At 41.4% G+C, this 19,686-nt stretch overlaps 2 protein-coding genes across 24 annotated transcripts in view; one reads left to right on the forward strand and one right to left on the reverse strand.

Annotated features, from left to right (window-relative positions):
- Positions 1-10,880, reverse strand: part of LOC127003399 (inositol hexakisphosphate and diphosphoinositol-pentakisphosphate kinase 2-like) — an 85,108-nt gene extending 74,228 nt beyond the window's left edge. For 17 of the 23 annotated variants that reach the window (XM_050870004.1, XM_050870003.1, XM_050870001.1 and 14 more), the window contains exons 1-3: positions 10,690-10,878; positions 8,385-8,430; positions 5,318-5,589 (exon numbers count right to left, since the gene is read on the reverse strand). In XM_050870004.1, coding sequence (XP_050725961.1) covers positions 5,318-5,407 — 90 coding nt within the window. In that variant the 5' untranslated portion in view covers positions 5,408-5,589; positions 8,385-8,430; positions 10,690-10,878. Of the gene's footprint in view, positions 1-5,317; positions 5,590-8,384; positions 8,431-10,689 lie in introns of those variants that run through there. The other 6 variants (XM_050870008.1, XM_050870005.1, XM_050870006.1 and 3 more) reach the window with 4 other exon arrangements.
- Positions 10,881-14,481: 3,601 nt separating this feature from the next.
- Positions 14,482-14,952, forward strand: LOC127003633 (histidine-rich glycoprotein-like). The gene has a single exon (XM_050870541.1). It carries the CDS (start codon positions 14,482-14,484, stop codon positions 14,950-14,952), a length of 471 nt encoding a protein of 156 aa, XP_050726498.1.
- The last annotated feature ends 4,734 nt before the right edge of the window (positions 14,953-19,686 follow it).

The following is a 19,686-nucleotide window of genomic DNA, read 5'->3' on the forward strand; positions in this document are numbered from 1 at the left end:
CTCATTTTTATCCACATTCTTCCATCTCCTTATTCATCCATCTCCCCATTCTTCATTTATGTCTGTAATTCTTCGTCTCTCCTCTCTTATCCCTTCATTCCTCGTTTATATCTACAGTTAATCTCTCTATTCCTTCTCTGTATTACTCAGTTTTATCTATATTCTTCCATCTCCTTATTCATCCATCTTCCCATTCTTCATTTTATATCTACAGTTCTCCATCTCCCTCTTTCTATTCCTTCTTCTATCTATCTCTTTCTCTTCCTCATTTCTATCTACAGTCTTCCATCTTTTCCCATTCCTCTATTCCCCCTTTCTTACATTTCTCCATTCCTCTCTTCCTTTCTTCCTCTCGCCTATTTCATCATTCTTATATTTGTCTTCTTTTTCAATTATTCTTTCCTCGGTTTTATTTGCTTGAGAAACGGAGAGAAAGAAAGAAAGAAAGAAAGAAAGAAAGAAAGAAAGAAGAGAGAAAGAATGAGTAAATGAATGAAAGACAGACAGAAAGGGAGATAAAGAAAAATGAATGAAAGAAAGAAAGAAAGAAAGAAAGAGAGGCAGACACAGAGCGAATATCACGAACCTTGAAACACACACACACACACACACACACACACACACACACACACACACCAAACAGACATTTCACCTTTTTTTATGTCTTCAACGTTTTTTACGCAACCACGCAAGACTAGGCCTACTCAGCACTTTCTAGACCGGCTCTCCTTAACATAGGCCTAAAAAAGGAAGGTCTATATGTGTGTATCCGGCCTCCACTTAGTCATATGTGGAGGTGGAGTGATGTGGTAAGAATAAGGGAGAAGGGGAGGAAGGAGAGGGAAGGAGGGAGGGAGAAAGAGAACATGGAGGTGGAGGGATGAGGTAAGGAGAGGGGAGAAGGGAGGGAAGGAGGAAGGGAGGGAGGGAGGGAGGGAAGGAAGGGAGAGAGAGAGAAAGATGGGAATACGGTAGAGAAGAGAGGGAGGAGGAGTTTGAGTATGAGAAAAAAGAAGGAAGATGAGGGAGAGAGAGGGGGGGGGAAGGAAGAAGATAGGGGATGGGTAGGAAAGGAAGGGGAGAAAGGGGGGAGGGGGAATGGGGAAGGAGTCGTCTCAAGGGCAGGAATATACCACACACACACACACACACACACACACACGAAGAGGAAAGAAAAGGAAGGTAAGAAGGAGCAGAAAGAAAAGGGAAGAAAAGAGATAGAGAAGAGAGGGGAAGAGAAAGGAGGAGGAGGAGGAGGAGGAGGAGAAAATAAGAGGGGAAGAGGGGGAGGGGGTAGAGGGGGGGTGGGGGAGATAAGAAGTGCAGAAGAGGGAGAAGGGGGAGCATCTCTCTCTCTCTCTCTCTCTCTCTCTCTCTCTCTCTCTCTCTCTCTCTCTCTCTCTCTCTCTCTCTCTCTCATTATAAAGTAGTGAATGAGAAGGAAAAAAAAAGAAGAAAAGAAAGACAGAAAGAAACAGAAAACGAAAGAAAACGAAAGAAAAAAGAAGAAAGAAAAAAAAGAAAGAAAGAAAGAGACGAGGAATATAATCGTAATAATTGTTAAGCTATCTTCTTATACCTCCTCCTCCTCCTCCTTAGAAAAGAAAGAAAAAGAAAGAAAATTAAAGAAAGAGAGAAAGAAAGATAAAGAGAGAGACGGGCAATAAAATCGTGATAATTGTTAAGCTATCTTCAATCTTACGCATCTTCTTATACCTCCTCCTCTTCTTCCTCCTCCTCCTCCTCCTCCTATCTGTAGCATCGTCCCAGACCCAAATTTACCTTTGTCAGATAAGGCCAGCAAGGTGCAAGGCCTCGCCCTCACCTTGATAACTTGCACCTGCTCCTCCCTCCTTGCCTTGCCTTCTCGTTATCTTCTTCCCTCTCCCTCTTCTTCGCCCCTTTTCCCACCTTTCCTCCCTTCTCTATCCTCGACTTCCCTTCCCTATCTATCTTCTTCCATTCCCTCTATCATCTTCTTCCTTTTCTCACCTTTCTTCCCCTCTCTCTTTCCTCGACTTCCCTTCCCTTCCTTTTATATCTTCTTCCTTTCCCTTCCCTCTATCTCTTCTTCCTTTCCCTTCCCTCTCTATCTTCTCCCGTTCCCTTCCCTCCCTATTTTCCCTTCCCTTCCCTTCCCTCTCTATCTTCTTCCCTTCTCTTCCCTTTTCCCTTCCCTTCTCTATCCTCACCTCCCCTTCCCTCTCTATCTTCTTCCCTTCCCTTCTCTATCGTCACCTTCCCTTCCCTCTCCCTCTTCTTCCCTTTTCTCACCTTTCCTCCCTTCTCTATCCTCGACTTCCCTTCCCTCTCCCTTTTCTTCTCCCCTTCCCTTCCCTTTCTATCTTCTTCCCTTCCCTTCCCTCTCTACCTTCTTCACTTCCCTTTCCTCTATCATCTTCTATTTCCTCACCTTCATTTTCACCTCTACTTCTTCCATCTTCCCTTCATCCCTTTCCTTCCCTTCCCCTCTTTCCTCTCTTCTTTTTGTACCTTTTTTTCCGCTTCCTCCCTTCACCATCTTTCTTCCCTTCCTCCCCTTCCCTCTCATCTATTTTCTTCCTTTCCCTCTCCTCTTCTTTCTTCCTTTCCCCTCCCTCTTTTCTCTCTTCTTCCTTTCCCTTTCTCCTCTTCTCTCTCTTCTTCCTTTCCCTTTCTCCTCTTCTCGTTCTTCCCTTCCTCCCTTCTTCTTGTTCTTCCCTTCCTCCCTTCCCTCTCTTCTTCTCGTTCTTCCCTCTCCCCTCTATCCTTTTTTCTTCTTCCCTTCCTTCCTTTCTCACTTCCCTCTCTCCTCTTCTTTCCTTCCCCTTCCTTTCTCTTCTTCCTTTCTCCTCTCTCCTCTTCTTCCCATCTCTTTTCTCTCTTCTCTTCTTCTTCCCTTCCCTCTCTTCTTCTCTTTCTTCCCTTCCTCCCTTCCCACGCTCCTTCTCATGGACAAATAAATAAATAGTACACATAACCTTCACCCTTTTGTAATTATCTTTCCATTCCCTTGTCTCTTTTTTTCTCTCTTTCTCATGGGCGCGACACACACACACACACACACACACACACACACACACACACACACACACACACACACACACAAAGGCACGTAAGAATGGTGATCAGTTGTGAACGTGACTCAACGCATGATTGAAAATAGATAAGAAGTGAACAAAGATAAATAGATAGATACACTGATAGATAGATAGATAGGTAGGGAGGTAGTATAAATAGACAGACGAATAAATGGGAGTAGAGGAGGAGGAGGAAGACGAGGAGAAAATATGGAGATGAGCAACTATAAATTAAGATACTGTTACGAATGTGCTGTATGTGAATGACTGTATGTATAATGTGATGAAATTGCAGCATGATGCAATGTTAGCTCAGCATGGGGGGTGGCGCAACAATACGGATACACAGGTGAGTACAAAATAGGAGGAGGAGGAGGGAGAACCTTGGATTTGCTTGTTCCCACACTTTCTCGCACACTTAAGGGAAGACACTGAGGAGGAGGAGGAGGAAACATGGAAACATTGAATGACAGGCAACAGAAAGCCTATTAGCTCATTACAAGGTTGCCTGCTGTCGCTGGGTGCCTGCAAAGCAGTTCAAGGCATTTCGGTGCGTATTATCAGTTTGCTCCTGTTGTCACAAAGTGACGGCCGATGCGATTTTTGAAGGAGTTGATGGTTTCCGCACTTACTGCTTCAGCAGGGAGGTCGTTCCAATGGCGTATGACTCGGTTAGAGAAGAAACTCCTACCAATGGCTGTGTTGCATTGCTTGTGTCTGTGTTGCATCGCTGATGTCTGTGTTGCATCAAGGATTGAGGAGGAGGAGGAGGAGGAAGGTGAATATAAATCAGAGTATTGAGTTAGTGACAAGATAACGGCATTTTACAAGGCCATTAGTAAGGCCAGTAGTAGTAGTAATAGTAGTAGTAGTAGTAGTAGTAGTAGTAGTAGTAGTAGTAGTAGTAGTAGTAGTAAAGGTAGTAGTGGTGGTGGTGGTGGTTATTGTTGTTGTTGTTGTCGTCTGATGTTATAATGATTCACTTCCCTGTCTGGCGCGCACACACACACACACACACACACACACACACGTCATCTTACCAAGAACTCACCACAGAACTAGATTGAACCGCTTTCAATTCTCTCTCTCTCTCTCTCTCTCTCTCTCTCTCTCTCTCTCTCTCTCTCTCTCTCTCTCTCTTCTATAAAGTTCACATGGACAACTAAAAATAATGTAGGAAATAATTAGTTAGTCTCCACACACACACACACACACACACACACACACACACACCGGTACATTATTAGTCTCTCCCACACACCTGCAGCTTGTTAATGTTATAGCACACACCTGAGTTTTTTATTAGTACAGCACACACCTGCATTTTCATTATCTTTAAGCACACACTTGCAATATATTAGTCTTTCTGAAGCTTGTTATTTGCAGCACATACCTGAGTTTTATTATTTTTAAGCACACACCTGAAGCTCATTAACCTCAAATAACACACCTGCATTTTCATTATCTTTAAGCACACACCTGCCAGTTATTAGTCTTCATGTAGCTGGTAATCTCCACTACACAACTGCATTTTATTGGCACACACCTGAAGCTCATTAGTCTTTCTGTAGCTCATTATCTTCAGCACACACCTGCAGTTCACTATCTTTAAGCACACACCTGCCAGTTATTAGTCTCTGTGTAGCTGGTTATTTCCACTACACAACTGCATTTCATTAGCACACACCTGAAACTTATTAGTCTTTCTGTAGCCTGATAATACCACCACACACCTGCAGTATATGTATTATCTAGAAGCACACACCTGCCAGTTATTAGTCTCTGTGTAGCTAGTCATCTCCACTACACAACTGCATTTCATTATCACACACCTGAAGCTCATTAGCCTTTCTGTGGCCTGTTAATATTCCCCACACCCACAGTATATGAATTAGCTTGAAACACACACCTGCCAGCTATTAGTCCCTGTGTGGCTTGTCATCTCCACTACATAACTGCATTTTATTATCACACACCTGAAGCTCATTAGTATTTCTGTAGCTCATTATCTTCAGCACACACCTGCAGTTCACTATCTTTAAGCACACACCTGCCAGTTATTAGTCTCTGTGTAGCTGGTTATCTCCACTACATAACTGCATTTTATTGGCACACACCTGAAGCTCATTAGCCTTTCCATGGCCTGATAACACCACCACACACGCAGTATATGTCCAAGCCTGAAGCACACGCCAGCAGTATATTAGCTCTAAGCACACGCCTGCAGCCACCACACAAGCGGCTCCTCGTGGGCCTACCGTGAATATGTAATACTTGTCCCTGCAAGGCTCTGGCAGGCTGGGGTCAGGGTCATAGTCGGTGATATAGACGGCCGGCAGCCCCGCCATGTCATCAGGAGCTCTTTAGGGTGTGGGAGAGCTCTATGGGGATGTTCTATTAGGCCTAGAGCTCTCCTGCCAGGCCCAGAGCTCCACTGTGCACTAGGACGAGAGGGTTACGCAGGGTGACAGCTCTTCCACCACGAACATTTTTCTTTCTCTTCTCTGCTGCGCTTCCCAAGGTTTTGAGCCTTTGGGGGAGAAATGACTGTGTTTGGTTGTTTTTTCTCAGTTGTGTTTGGTTATATGTCTCTTGGCTGTGCTTGGTTATATGTCTCTTAATACTGACAACTCCCAACAGCTGGTTATTTTTGTTTAGTGTTGGTCCCCTAAAGAGATCAAATGGTTTAATAGTTGAAGGTCTCTGGAGTCTTATCTAGCAATGCAAACCTTTAATTAAAATATGTTTGGTGGATATTCTTTTGCTTCTTTCATTTACTGTGGCTATGTCGTTATAGTTTTTACCTGCAGATAGTGTCTTTGAAGTCTTACCTAGCAATGCAAACCTTTTTTAAGATATGTATGATGGATATTTTTTTGTTTCTTTCATTTACTGTGGCTGTCATTATAGTTTTTACCTGCAGAGAGAGTCTTTGAAGTCTTGCCCAGCAATGCGAACCTTTTTAAAATATGCAAAGTGGATATATTTTTGTTTTTTATATTTACTGTTCCTATACTGAGTTAGTTCTTTACTGCATCTGTTGGTTGGTTCTTCAGTTATATTTTACCTCCACTGAATGTGCAATAATGAAAACACTACCACAATATCAATTTAACTCCACCATTATACACTGAACAAATTTGTAACTAATACGTCTTTGTTTCGGGAACACATTTTTTCCCATTTTCTTCCTTTCAAAACCCAGCCACAAAACCTGACCTTGGATCACACAGAGGAAGTGTCACAACAGTCCATTTCCCACGTGTCACTTCATCCCCCAAACGCCTGAGTCACACCTTGGTATGTGGCCCTGTCTCAAGGTGTCTGTGTAAGGCCGCCATCAGCTATCAGTGAAGCGTAGTATCTCATGCCCTCATTCCTCTGTCTGAGTTGGGATATGGCTCTTTATTCCTACCTTGAGAGAACTGTCTATCACCCTCCCTGCAGCTGTAGTGGGATAGGGTGTCATGTTGCTTGTGGTTCAATGCAATTTTGTGTTTTCAATCAGTGACTTGAAAATCGGATTGCTTTACTGCTCTTTATTCCTCCCTTTATAGAGCTGCCTGCCACCCTCCTATAAATCTATCTGTCATCTTCCTAGAGAGACAGGATATTGTATTGCTTGGGGTTTAATGCAATTTTGTTTTCCTATCCATGACCAGGAACTCAAATCGTTTTAGTGCTCTCTATATCACCCTTGACTGAGCTGCCTGTCACCTTCTCTGCAGCTACTGAGGGATGGGCTGTTGTATTGGGGTGTTGTATCGCTTGTGGTTTGATGCAATTTTATGTTTTCTATCAATGCCTGGGGACTAAGATTGTTTGAGCGCTTTTTAATTCCAACTTTGATAGAGCTTTCTGTCATCCTCCCTGTGGGCTGTTGTATTGGGGTTTTGTATTGCTTGTGGTTTAATGCAATTGTTTTATTCTATCAGTGGCTGGGAACTTGGATAATTTTAGAGCTCTTTATTTCATCCATGACTGAGCTGCGTGTCACCCTCCTTGAGCTGTTAGAGATGGGGTGTTGTCTTTCTTGTGGTCTGATGCAATTTTGGGTTTTTCTATCAGTGACTCGGAACTCAGATCTGTCATCTTTAAAATAGTGTGTGTGCAAAGGATGTAATTAATACCAAATCATGCTACATACTGTTTGGCTATAGCATGTTAACATACTTGCATTTTGTTACAGGCTTTCAGTTATGAAGCTACAACCAAGGAAAAGATAGTATTATTTTTTCAACAAATTTGAGTTTAAAATAAAGACTAGAAACAATAATCTAGCACAATAGTCATACAAGCCAGTATATTAGCAAAATTTTCAAAACATAACTGCTTCATGATACTGTATATACAAAAAAATATTACCACAAATTTCAGTGAGAGAATTGAAAAGCCCACTCATGCAAGGAAAAAAAATGATACCTGAGTAAACAACAGGTAAATTTGTGTCAGGGTCACCCATAAGGTTTGGTAATAACTTCTCCAACCCTGAGAACCAGGTGATGGGTAACCTATTGGTGGGAAGGGGGAGGGGTCACCACAGAACCCCTTACACCCTACTCAACCCTTAATAAACTCCTGTAATGTTTGAGATCTGTTGTCTTCAATAAGGCGGAAAGTGTCATATCAGGGGGGACGTTACAAAGGGTATCCCCAAAAAAACTACATTGACAGATAAAAGAACACACAACAAAACACCTCATAATCTTGTTTACGAGCGTGTAATACCTGCAAGACCCAAAAAAAGAATATTTGCGGAAATAAAAAAGAATGGAAACTGTGGCAATAAAATAATCAAGGCCAGAAACATAAAGGAGAAGGAGGCAATACCTGGAACACATCTTATACACAGAAGAATGACCCAAACATATTCCCTTGTCCTGTCATTGAGATGTGGATATGATGCAACACTTTCCTGGATGTAGTGCGGGAGTGTTACGTGTGAAGTGACTGTGTGTGTGTGTGTGTGTGTGTGTGTGTATTTACCTACCTAGTTTCACCTAGTTGTGAAATACAGGAAAAGAGTGTGTGTGTGTGTGTGTGTTTAAAGTGAAGCATCTTGACATGGTTGGTTCTTCAGTAAATTTTCCCTCCAGAGAGTGACTGTACAGAAATGAAAATACAGCCACCAAATATTCTTTTTTAAATTCAAACATTATTAGTAGCTATCGCATTGTTGTTTCTGGAGCACTTTTTTTTCCATTTATACTTCCTTTCAACTTGCACTGAGGAAGCTGAGTGAGTGAGTCTGTGTGTGTGTGCGTGTGTGTGTGTGTGATGAATCCCGTGACCCCAGTAATGAGTAAGGCCAGATATGGTACTCACCCGGCCCCCTCGACTCAGCGTCTTCTTCAGCATGCCAGCATACTTCCTGCAATAGAGAGGTCACACTGTTAGTACGTACTGCAGCATCGCCACACATTGTCGCCATAACATCATCAGTCATCACTCGCCAAACACTATCATCATCATCATTATTATTAGCATCATCATTTCCTATTATTATTATTATTAGCATCATCACCATCATCATCATCTTCCATTATTATCATTATTATTGCCATCATCATCTCCAATCATCATTATTAGCATCAGCAGCAGCACCTTCAATTATCATTATCATCATCATCATCATCATCACTCTTATTATCACATCTTCATCCCTACACAAGTTTCTGCATTTTTTTTTTTTTTTTTTTTCCAGGAAAGGAGGCAGCTCAAGGGTGCAAAAAACAAGAGGAATCAAAATACATCTGCAATTTTGGCACTGCTCCTGCAAATATGGCTTTTTTCTGGTTACTTTCTTTCAATTGGGCTGATTGTGTCACTGTCCCTTCAGCTATAGTGGGGTAGGGTACTTGAGTGTTTCTGGATCAATAGCAATTTGCAGTTAGTCTGGGAATTCTGTCATCAATATAGAAGAAAAAAATATATTCCACTACTAGACAAAATCATGTGTGTCCTTTTTTGTTAGTTAGTTTAGTTAGTTAATTAGTTTAGTTATTAGAAGAACGTTCTTTGGTATTGGATGCAAAAATGAATGGAAGTCTCTGCTCTCATTGTCCCTACTCAGGATACGGTATTTTGTTTTTAATGCATCTCAAGCCGACTATTTTGGCGTTGCTCTGTACAGTTTTAGTTAGACTTTGAAGACGCTCTTGCATGGCCCAACTAACTCAATATCCTGCTAACAAAAATACTGTCATCTACATTGCACTTTAACCTGTAAGCTGCGGGACTGAGATTCTGAGTGCGTCGCCTAGTGCGGCTATATCAGCGAGAGATTGACCTTCAATAAATGATATCTAAGTTACATAAACGTGTCATAAATATTACAATACACATATCTGTAGCTCGAAATGTGTTGTATCCTGCATATTTCTTAGATTTTTCTATCACAAAAATGTTTTTCTGGCAGTATCTGAAGAACTTTTTAGCCTGTTTGAAAAGCCAGAAGGCTTACAGCAGCTATGCATGTGGACTGTATGCATTACTTGTATTTCATGTTGAGGCTGGAGCAAATGCTGAAGGTGGCTTCTGCCTTGAGTTGAATAAGTCAAGCAGGTGAGTAAATTAGGTGACTAGACCTGGGAAAATGAACCCCTTGACTGTGGATTTCCTACAAGATGACATCACCAAGCTACAGGAATGGAACAAAAAGTGGCTGCTACAAATCAATGAAGGAAAATGTAAAGTCATGCACCTTGGGAGGGGAAATCCAGCATACCAATACCACACGGGAAACACTCCACTATCCCCCACAGAGGCAGAGAAAGACCTGGGAGTATATATCACCAGGCTACCAGTGAAACCAAAATCCATGCCAACCAGAGCGGACGGGTTATTGGTTTTTAGCAAAGTGTACCAATATACCATAGCTACAAGGTACAACTTCTCTTGTATAATCTGAGCATGATATGGTAATACTAATCACAGCAAATAATCAATATATGTATACTTCATATGGAGCACCTTCTCATTGCATTATGTTGTTTTATTCATTTATTTTTTAAGCTATAGGTACATAGTATATATTATACAGCATATTTTCAGCTGGGGTGTAAAAAACAAAAAAATCTTGCTGTTCTGAGAGGCCAAGAAAGAAAAGACTAACGCTATGAGTAAATAAAAGAAATTACTACTAGTACTGTCCCGGCAACTTCCGAGTAAAAATGACAATCTTAGTGACATAGATTAAGGTGGAGCTTTACCTAATGCCCTCACCTCTGTGGCTAATATCCTTTTGAGGCTAATATCCTTTTGAGGCTAATATCCTTTGAGTTACACTACTACTACTACTACTACTACTACTACTGACACACACACACACACACACACACACACACACACACACACACACACACAATTCGACCCTAGCCCAATCCGGTTAACTATACAATTAGGTAAACCGGCGCAATTAGGTATGAACGTAGTGGCGAAAGCAAGCATAATTACCTCATTTAAACCCATGTATACTCCATTCATTTACTAATATAACATACACACTAGACCTTCTTCTCTCCACAAAGTAAAGAGATAAAGCTAAATAAAGAGCCTCTACACACACACACACACACACGGTAATATTATAAGACCTCACAGTACATCACTCCCTTATCTTCCTACTTACTTCTTTGTTAGTAGTACCTCCACGCTTTTCTCCTCCTCCTCTTGGTGAAACACATAGATAACCTCCTACACACAGGCACTAGGACACACAACAACAATGGTCACACACACACACATCAATCCACACAGCTCAATATTTGTGTTGTGATGGACGGCCGCTGGTTGCCCACTGCGTCTGCGCCCCCTCCTCCTCCACTTTCTTCCTCCTCTTCTTCCTTCTTTCTCCTTCTTTAATTATTATGTATTAGATCTTTTGAGGGTTTAATTGTACCGTTTCTTTGATCTTTTGTGGCCTTTACGTTTTGGTCTTTCCTCTTCTGTGTCTTTATTCTTTCCTAGTCCGAGTTTTCAGTTAGTTTTCAGTCAATTTAGTCTCCTTTTGTGATGTGTCCACTACTAAATCAATACCCCCAATCTACGGTAATACACTAATGCATTACACATACAAAAATACACTAATACAATACATATATATGGTTGCCCACTGCGTCTGCGCCCCCTCCTCCTCCACCTTCTTCCTTCTTTCTCCTTCTTTAATTATTATGTATTAGATCTTTTGAGGGTTTAATTGTACCGTTTCTTTGATCTTTTGTGGCCTTTACGTCTTGGTCGTTCCTCTTTTGTGTCTTTTTATTCCTTCCAGTTTTCAGTTAACTTAATTATTCTCCTCTAGTGATCTGTCCACTCTCAAATCAATACACTATAGCCCCAATTTATAGTTATATACCAATACAGTGCACATACAAAAATGCACTAAAACAATACATATAAATATATATATATATATATATATATATATAGATATATATATATATATATATATATATATATATATATATATATATATTGATTGATTGATTGATAGTTTATTGTTGCAAGTAAAACAACAAAGGAGAAGGGAGGAGCCTGCCATCCCAACCCCCAAATATATATATATATATATATATATATATATATATATATATATTTATATATATATATATATATATATATATATATATATATATACACCACCAACCTCGATCCATTTGTGCCCGATCCGTATTCTGGCTTCTCAATACACATACAAAAATATACATTCATTCATACATACATACATATAAACTATAGACACATACAAAAATACACCAATGTAGTACTTATTACTTCCGTACGTGTGGGTATTTTTTTTTTTTTACATTGCGGACTATTGCGCCGGTAGGCTTCTTCCCGGTGGATCCTGATGGTCGGTCCAAGGCTTCTTTCCGGCGGGTCCTGATGGTCGGCCCAGCCCGTTCTGGCGCAGGCGAGTGTTTATAGTGGCGCCATCTTGCATTGGCTCATGCTGCCCTCCCAGAGCTCATCTTTGATCCTAGAATCTAAAGTCCGGGTTGATAGGTGGTCTTCTGGACAGCATGTGGGTAGTTTTAAGCCATTCGGCAGCGGCTGAAAAATCCCAGCTTGGTGGAACCGGGCGGGGATTGAACTCGCGTCCTCCTGAACACGGAGCCGTTACTCTGACGACTCAGCCACCGCCTCCCCTAATATATCGGTATGATGTTTTTTTTTTCTGGGGGATGAATGAAGGGTTAACACTATTTGGCAGTTGCATAAGCTATCTATAGTGCATTACTCATGAAGTTATATACATAGAAATTTAACTAACTTATTTAATCTGGGTACCCTCGTATATAAAAATGGTAAAAAGTAGATTATCTTCAGTTCACTTCCATTTCATTAGTAGAAGTAATTATACGCTTATATTCATCAAAATTATATGTAGTTTAAGGTAGAGAGATGCATCCAATTAACTTCAATCAAGGATATCGAGTCTGCTGAGATCTGCTCGCATTCTTGACGCTTTCCGCTCTTACAAAAAAATATTTACAAAAACCACAAAGGAGAATAGTCGGGTTCTCATGAGTGTTTTCACGTTCATGATGTAGATGCCTTGTCAAACTATCACTAGGCTCACAAAACTCCATGGAAATACTAACACAACCTCTACGAAAGCCATGTCCATTGTGCTTGTGTGAGTCCCGAAATGTTGGTGAATATGTCCGTAGAATTTCTGGTCGCTACACAGCACGGCGTATCCACAGGCGTGGGAAGGATATTTTTACTGTTGGCGTATCATTCAGGGGGTGCGTTGTCTACCAGCGCAGACAGCAACACGTGTTTCACTTCTGAGCGTGAATATAACGTGGCGCCCAACAGTAAAAAATCTCCTAAGCGCGGGGACCATTAGAAACAGATACGGCGCATCAATAATGGGGCGATGATACGGAGATGAGCACTGGGGCCACGCGCAGTAATATCATACGCTTCTGTAACTTAATAATAAAGGGATAATACAGAGAACTCTCCCTCCCTCCCCACACGTACACACCTATATGGGGCTTACCTTACCTGGTATAAAATATAGTATTGATTGATAGTATTAGTGTTGGGTATATGTATTAGTGTAAAAGTTATATTCAACAAAAAAATATATATGAAAACAAACATTTACTTGTGTTATACTTATTCCGTTGTAGAACCGTCACCTCTAGTGGCCTATATACCAGTGGCTTGAGGAATATAGTAAAGTAAAAATGGGGACAATGTGTGTGTTTGTTGGGGAGAGAAAAAAAAGAATATATCTGGGACGGTGCTGTAAACAATGAGTAGGTATAGGTACTACGTAACTCTCTCTCTCTCTCTCTCTCTCTCTCTCTCTCTCTCTCTCTCTCTCTCTCTCTCTCTCTCTCTCTCTCTCTCTCTCTCTCTCTCTCTCTCTCTCCCAATAAGGACACCAAACCTTCGCCGCCCCCATGCCACATGTTATAAAAAAAGAGAAAAAGTTTATAATCTATTAATATGTTACCGACAAAAACGCGAATATTTTGGAAAGGGTTCCAATATGGTGGCTGACTCTTATATTTAACCACACCCACTGTACGTAATAATAATAATAATAATAATAATAATAATAATAATAATACGTAACATACAAGGCCAGAAATTTTAGTTATTTGTCTCATCTCCTTTCTGAATATGAGAGAGAGAGAGAGAGAGAGAGAGAGAGAGAGAGAGAGAGAGAGAGAGAGAGAGAGAGAGAATCTGGGACATCTCCATTACTTTTGTGTAACCGAGTGTTTATTGGCGTGTCTGTCTAGCAAGAAGTGTGTGTGTGTGTGTGTGTGTGTGTGTGTGTGTGTCCTTAAAATACCGGCATATATACACACACCAGGTATAGCTTACACATGTCACCACCACGGGACGCCATTATTACCTGTCCTTCTTGATGCTTGGGTCCAAACATTACTATTTTGAGGGACAGTCGCACTGCAGTCTCGTGTCTGTCGCCTCCTCCTCCCCTTCCCTCTACCCCAGACGCTTCCCGCCGCTTGATGTAACACCGAGTTCTCACGTTTATCTCAACCCAGCTTGGTTTTCTCAGCTTCAGAGTTGATGGTTTGAATTATAGGACCTTGTATGCATCAGTTCGTAAACGAGGTCGATGTGGAGGTTATGGTACTGTGTGTTTCTACGTTTCCTCGCTGTGCATGAGGGTCGTATATATGGTTCCCAAGGGCAGTGCTTGGCATCTGGAGACAGGGAATCCTGCCAATAAAGAGGGTGTATTTTCGCTCGAGAGCAACTACACGCCAAGAATTCTGCAACTTGCTGTAACTTTTAGATGTCGCTTACACCGCCACGTCCTAAGCGAGGAGGGCGCGCGCTAGTCTGCTGGCACCGGGCGCTCTGCTCTGCCTTTCTTTCCCTCCCTCTCACAGGCTTGACAGTCCGAAGGAAGGTACCGGTCAGGACCATGGCTGCCCGACGCCACTCCACCGGCCATGACAGCCTCCCGATGCACACTCATCACCACGGCCACCACGACGCAGCAGATCACGAGGGTCACGAAGGTCACGGTCACTCCAGCCGGCGGGAGTACTTGAGCCCGCCTGAGGACCGCCGCAAGGAGACGCACCTCAGCCCGCACCGCTACCACCACTCACACTCCCGCCGCAGCCCCCACCGGCACCCCAGCCTCCGTAGCAGCCGCAGCCCCTTCAGGCAACACCACTGCCCGCACTGCCACAAGCACAAGGGAAGCAACAGCCCTAGGGAGGATCGCAGCCCCAGTGACCGCCACAATCAAGATGACCGCCACAGCCAGAACGGCCGCCGCAGCCCGAGTCGGCGTCTTAGTTCGACTGTCCACCCCGACGCTGCTGCCCGCCACGGTCAAGGCCACAGGCGGGGCAGCACAGACAGCCACCAAAGCAGGAAAAAGTAGCCTGATGTGCGAGTGTTGGACTCATCGAGAACCCCTGCACCGAGGCGAAGGGAGGTGACGGAACTAGGGTAGCGTGCCACAGTACTACTATAGGCGGAATGAAGTAAAGTGGACGCCAAATAACGGCAGCGTACGTAAACATAAGGGTATGAATGCCTCTTAACCCGGTAGCAGCGACGAGCCAAATTTGTGCCATGATACAAACCCCAAAAAATAGGTGATACATAATCTGATCACAAATATTTTTATATATATTATGACGTGGTTTGTGTGAGGGATGATTTTTTCTGATTTTTCTCGCTTAGAGGGACCATTAAGAAACATGATCCCCGCTGCTACCGGGTTAATAATTACCCTCTCTACGTGGAGAGTTGCGAACGCCAAACGAGCGTTGCGCCGTCGAGGTCGGAGCCGGTGCTTGTGTCCTACCGTCCCTCTCTCCAAGTGACGGCCCGAGGCAGTAATGCTACAGCCTTCATTCAGCAAGATTGTAAAGAACTGAAGTGCAAGAACCGTTTATTGATGTGAGAGTGCGATGCCCCCAGGCCAGAGAGGAGCTTAAAGCAGTGGTTCTAAGGTTATCGCCGCGCCCTCTAACCAAGCGCACGTCTCAGGCAAACAGCGCCACCACTGAAACGTCTCGTGGGTGCCGCTCCGTCTGAACTACTTCTGTAATGACAGTCACTGAACAAACATTACAACAGCAGCACCAGACACATGTACTGCGATGAGAGAAGATGATTAAAGTCAGTCGGAGCGCAGCAAATACACCTGGTGATGATTATGGTGGGAGCTCAGGTGCTATTAATACCTGGTTATTTTGGTGGTTTGTTTGGTGAGCCGAAGGTAACACGATGACGGTAGTACACGCGTGAACCTCGAAACCGTATTGTCTTGTGTGTTCACAATGAAATTGGCTTCCGAGGACCAATGACCGACCAAGCAAGCTACGTACTGAATTTGTAATAGGCTACTATTATTTACTTTTATCATTATTATTATTGCTACTACAATACCACCTACTATCACAACTTCTACTATTACTACTACTGCTACTAGTTTTCTTTATATATATATATATATATATATATATATATATATATATATATATATATATATATATATATATATATATATATATATATATATATATATATATATATATATATATATATATAGATATATATCTATATATATATATATATATATATATATATAGTGGCAAATTGGTGTCCTTTCCTTTTCCTTCACTTACTATTCAACATTACATCTAGTGGTTGCAGCAACAGCAGCAGTAATGTGTATCCCCCTCGAATTTTGTGCAAACAAATTATTTGGAACCAGACCATTATTGGCAGGGTTTGCAATTTGTTATATCGTGAGATACATGTGTGGCTGAATGGGCGCCTGTTGGAAATATGAATAATGGAATGTGTGTGTGTGATATAAATATAGGTAAATGCTAAAAATGGTAATGGGACCCATTAACCTGGGCAATCTTTCATTTTTAGACGTTCTTTAGTCTCCCTGTACCCCAGCTTGGTGTGGGGGATGCGGACATTCTTTATTATATTTTCGATATTTCTGCTATATTCAGTCACCCTCTATGTGGAACAAAACTGTACAGAAATTTATATTCTTGTTATTACCTTCTCCTGTATATTGCTGATCTAGGAGGCACTGCATCATGAATGCACATGCCACTGATCACTGTGCTGGGTAGTTCCTGAAGAACTAGTATGCATATTCTTCACCTCATGTCTACTTCACAGTATTACATGCGTAAGTGTATGGGTAGAGTTTTGTTTTAATATAAGAACATTTTCTGTCCTTGCTCTTGATAGAAAGAAGAGTTGTATAGCATGCACACTTCTCTATTGATACAAATATATCTGTACTGTAATTTGCTTTTATTTAATTAGCCATGATAATAAGATACTCACTCTATGCTAATGGAGATCTACATTAAGTAGCATGCATTTTCATTATTGCACAAGAGGTTTACAACACGGTTTGGCAGGCACATTTTTGGCATTCCTGTTGGACCTGACGAGACACATGGGTCAACTCAGACAGTAAAACGACACTGCTTTTTCATGAGACACATATATTTATCTTAAGATAGAGCAGCACCCTAACCATAATTACACAGAATTTTACAGTCACTTTAAGAAGTAACTGTTGCTCAAGAAGAAACACATCAATAGTAATATGAAAGAACACAAAAGTCTCAGTCAGTGTGCTCCAAGGGTCTCTCCATTCCAACCTTGGCAATGGTGGTTCTATCAAGATGAAACTAAGTACTAAAACCATACCTAGACTTAACTACTAAGAATTGTATAGAAATTTGTACCATGAAAATTAAAAATCTGATGCAGAGAAAACAAATACGTAACATAATTACGTACTAAAGTATGTTGATATCAGCTTTACCCGGTAGCCAAAAATTCACCTTGCGACACTGACTTCAGTCAAATTGTGCAGCTGTGGATATTAACTCCTCATGAAATTAAGGTTGTACGTCTCACAGGTTTTAATCATAAATATACCGTTATAAAATCACACCACTCCAGTACCCTAATGTAATGAGCTTTCACATATGCTGTGAGTTGGCATCTTTTGAGCCATTATTTTTTGTGTACAACACATGAAATTACTGAATTATACAACACATTTTATGTACAAAATAATTTTAGAAAATATCTGTATGTGCATTAATATTAAAAATTGATTCCTTGGGTTTTGAAAACCTTGTACAACTTAAATAAACATAAAAGTCTGAAGCTCCCATCAACCTGATTACCACACCAAACAGGGAGAAGGTACCACAAACTTTAAGTAGCAATAATTAAAGGAAAGAAGATCATACAGTGAAATGGGCCACGCCATCCTTCACAGACACAGACACACACACACACACTTTTATGCCAACCAACTCATTCAGTCACACATATCTGTCTACTTGATTGTAGACCCTTGAGAGGATTCAGCTCTAAATCTGAGTTTTTTCAAGATAGAAATCAGGACATGACCAATGCTCAGCCTCTCCATCTCACAAACAACAGCCAATGTAATCAAAGTGACCAAACCTTCCCAGGTCATGAAGAGAATTTGTCAGTATCATCCAATCTTCATGAAAGGACATTGTAAGCTGCTTTCCACAGTGTTTCGAATTGGACACTTGCCCAGCAAGAAATTTTAAAAGAAGAGGGTACTATGGGGCTAGTACAGGGACAAGAAGGCTCCAGATAGGGATGACCAGCCCCTTCATTCAGTTAAGAGGAATGGTGCCAGACTGCCATAAAGCAGTCAAGACTGCATGCAGTTTGCACGGATAATGGCCTCACCTCAGTTTTGAGCAGCTCCGCATAGATGCTACAAATACAGATGTTTTTTCACCCCTCAATCTTGTCATAGCCTCTCTGACCTCACAAAGAGAGGTTGGGCCTTTGTTTATGGGTAGATCAGCATCTGCCATTTGCAACCCAGTAGCCAGAAGCTGCCTACTTGAAGGGTCTGCCATGCACAACTGCTCAAGCACTCAGCTAAAAGAGCCACCTGCCCATTCATGAAAGCCATACCAGGAAAGGTTGGCAGTAATCTTGGAGAAATGTACAAGTTCGGATCAAGCTGTATGCACCAAGACAAGTTTAATATTATCTTGTTCAGCACAGATGGCAGAAAAAATAAATAGTTGAGGACAGAATGAGTGAAAAGACATGCAACAAAATGGTAATAAAATAAAGGGAATGGATAAGTAAAATATCCAAGAAAAAAATGAGAATGAAGTGAGAGGTGAATGTATCAGTGAAAATGCCTCTGAGCTGAACAAAATGAAGCTATTAGCGGAAGTCCAACAATGACAAATGATGGCACATAATTAATCTGCTTGGAACTGGAGGCAAACCTCTGTCATGGCTTACTTCTAAAAGGATCAAGGTAAGGAGATAAATAAAACTCTCATAATAATGACATGAATTCAAACAAATACACTAACGAAGACTCAAATAATTGATGTTTACAACTGGGATGCAATGTAATGTTATGGGTGGGTGGTAGGATGAGGAAAATGTTTTGAGAAATACATACTAGTTGCCGAGCTAGTGTGTTAAGAAAGAATACTACCAAAAAAATGAAACACCGCTAGATAAAATAACTACTAAAAGAAGTATTGCCGGCAGTTAGCAGCACCACACTTGCACAGAGTCTTGCCATACTGCAAGCCTCGGTTTCCTTTCGGAGTCTTCATGAACAACTCTGATGACGCATCCTGTGACTCTTTCTTCTCTGGGGTCAAGCATTCTTCCCCTTTGATGTCTGGAATAATGCAAACAAATAAGAAATGCATCAAAACAGGAAACGAGTGAAATAAGCAGGTGAAAATAGTTCCTGATCCAATAAACAGTGAGATTCATCAAAGAAATATGATGCAATAGAGAATTAGCTCAATAAATACAAATCTAACTCAACAGTCAAAGAAGAAATCAGAGCATACCACATTTACCTTATTTCACCGTTATGAGAAAGCAAGAACATTAAGACGACATTGCTGAAACCCCAATCGAGAGAAGGTGGGAGGAGAAAAGGGAGAAGGTAGAAGGGAGACCAACTGGAAGACTGAAGAAGACCTGGAAACAGTATGTGGAGGAGGACATGAGAAGGGCGAACATCAAGGGGAGAGTAAATTATTTTTTTTTTTTTTTTTTTTTTTTTTTTTTTTTTTACAGTAAAGGA

The sequence above is a fragment of the Eriocheir sinensis genome, chromosome 25, assembly GCF_024679095.1.
Source record: "Eriocheir sinensis breed Jianghai 21 chromosome 25, ASM2467909v1, whole genome shotgun sequence".
Lineage (NCBI taxonomy): Eukaryota > Metazoa > Arthropoda > Malacostraca > Decapoda > Varunidae > Eriocheir > Eriocheir sinensis.

Excerpts from the sequence above, each read along its gene's own strand:
- LOC127003633 (XM_050870541.1), top strand. The coding sequence starts at position 14,482 with ATGGCTGCCCGACGCCACTCCACCGGCCATGACAGCCTCCCGATGCAC.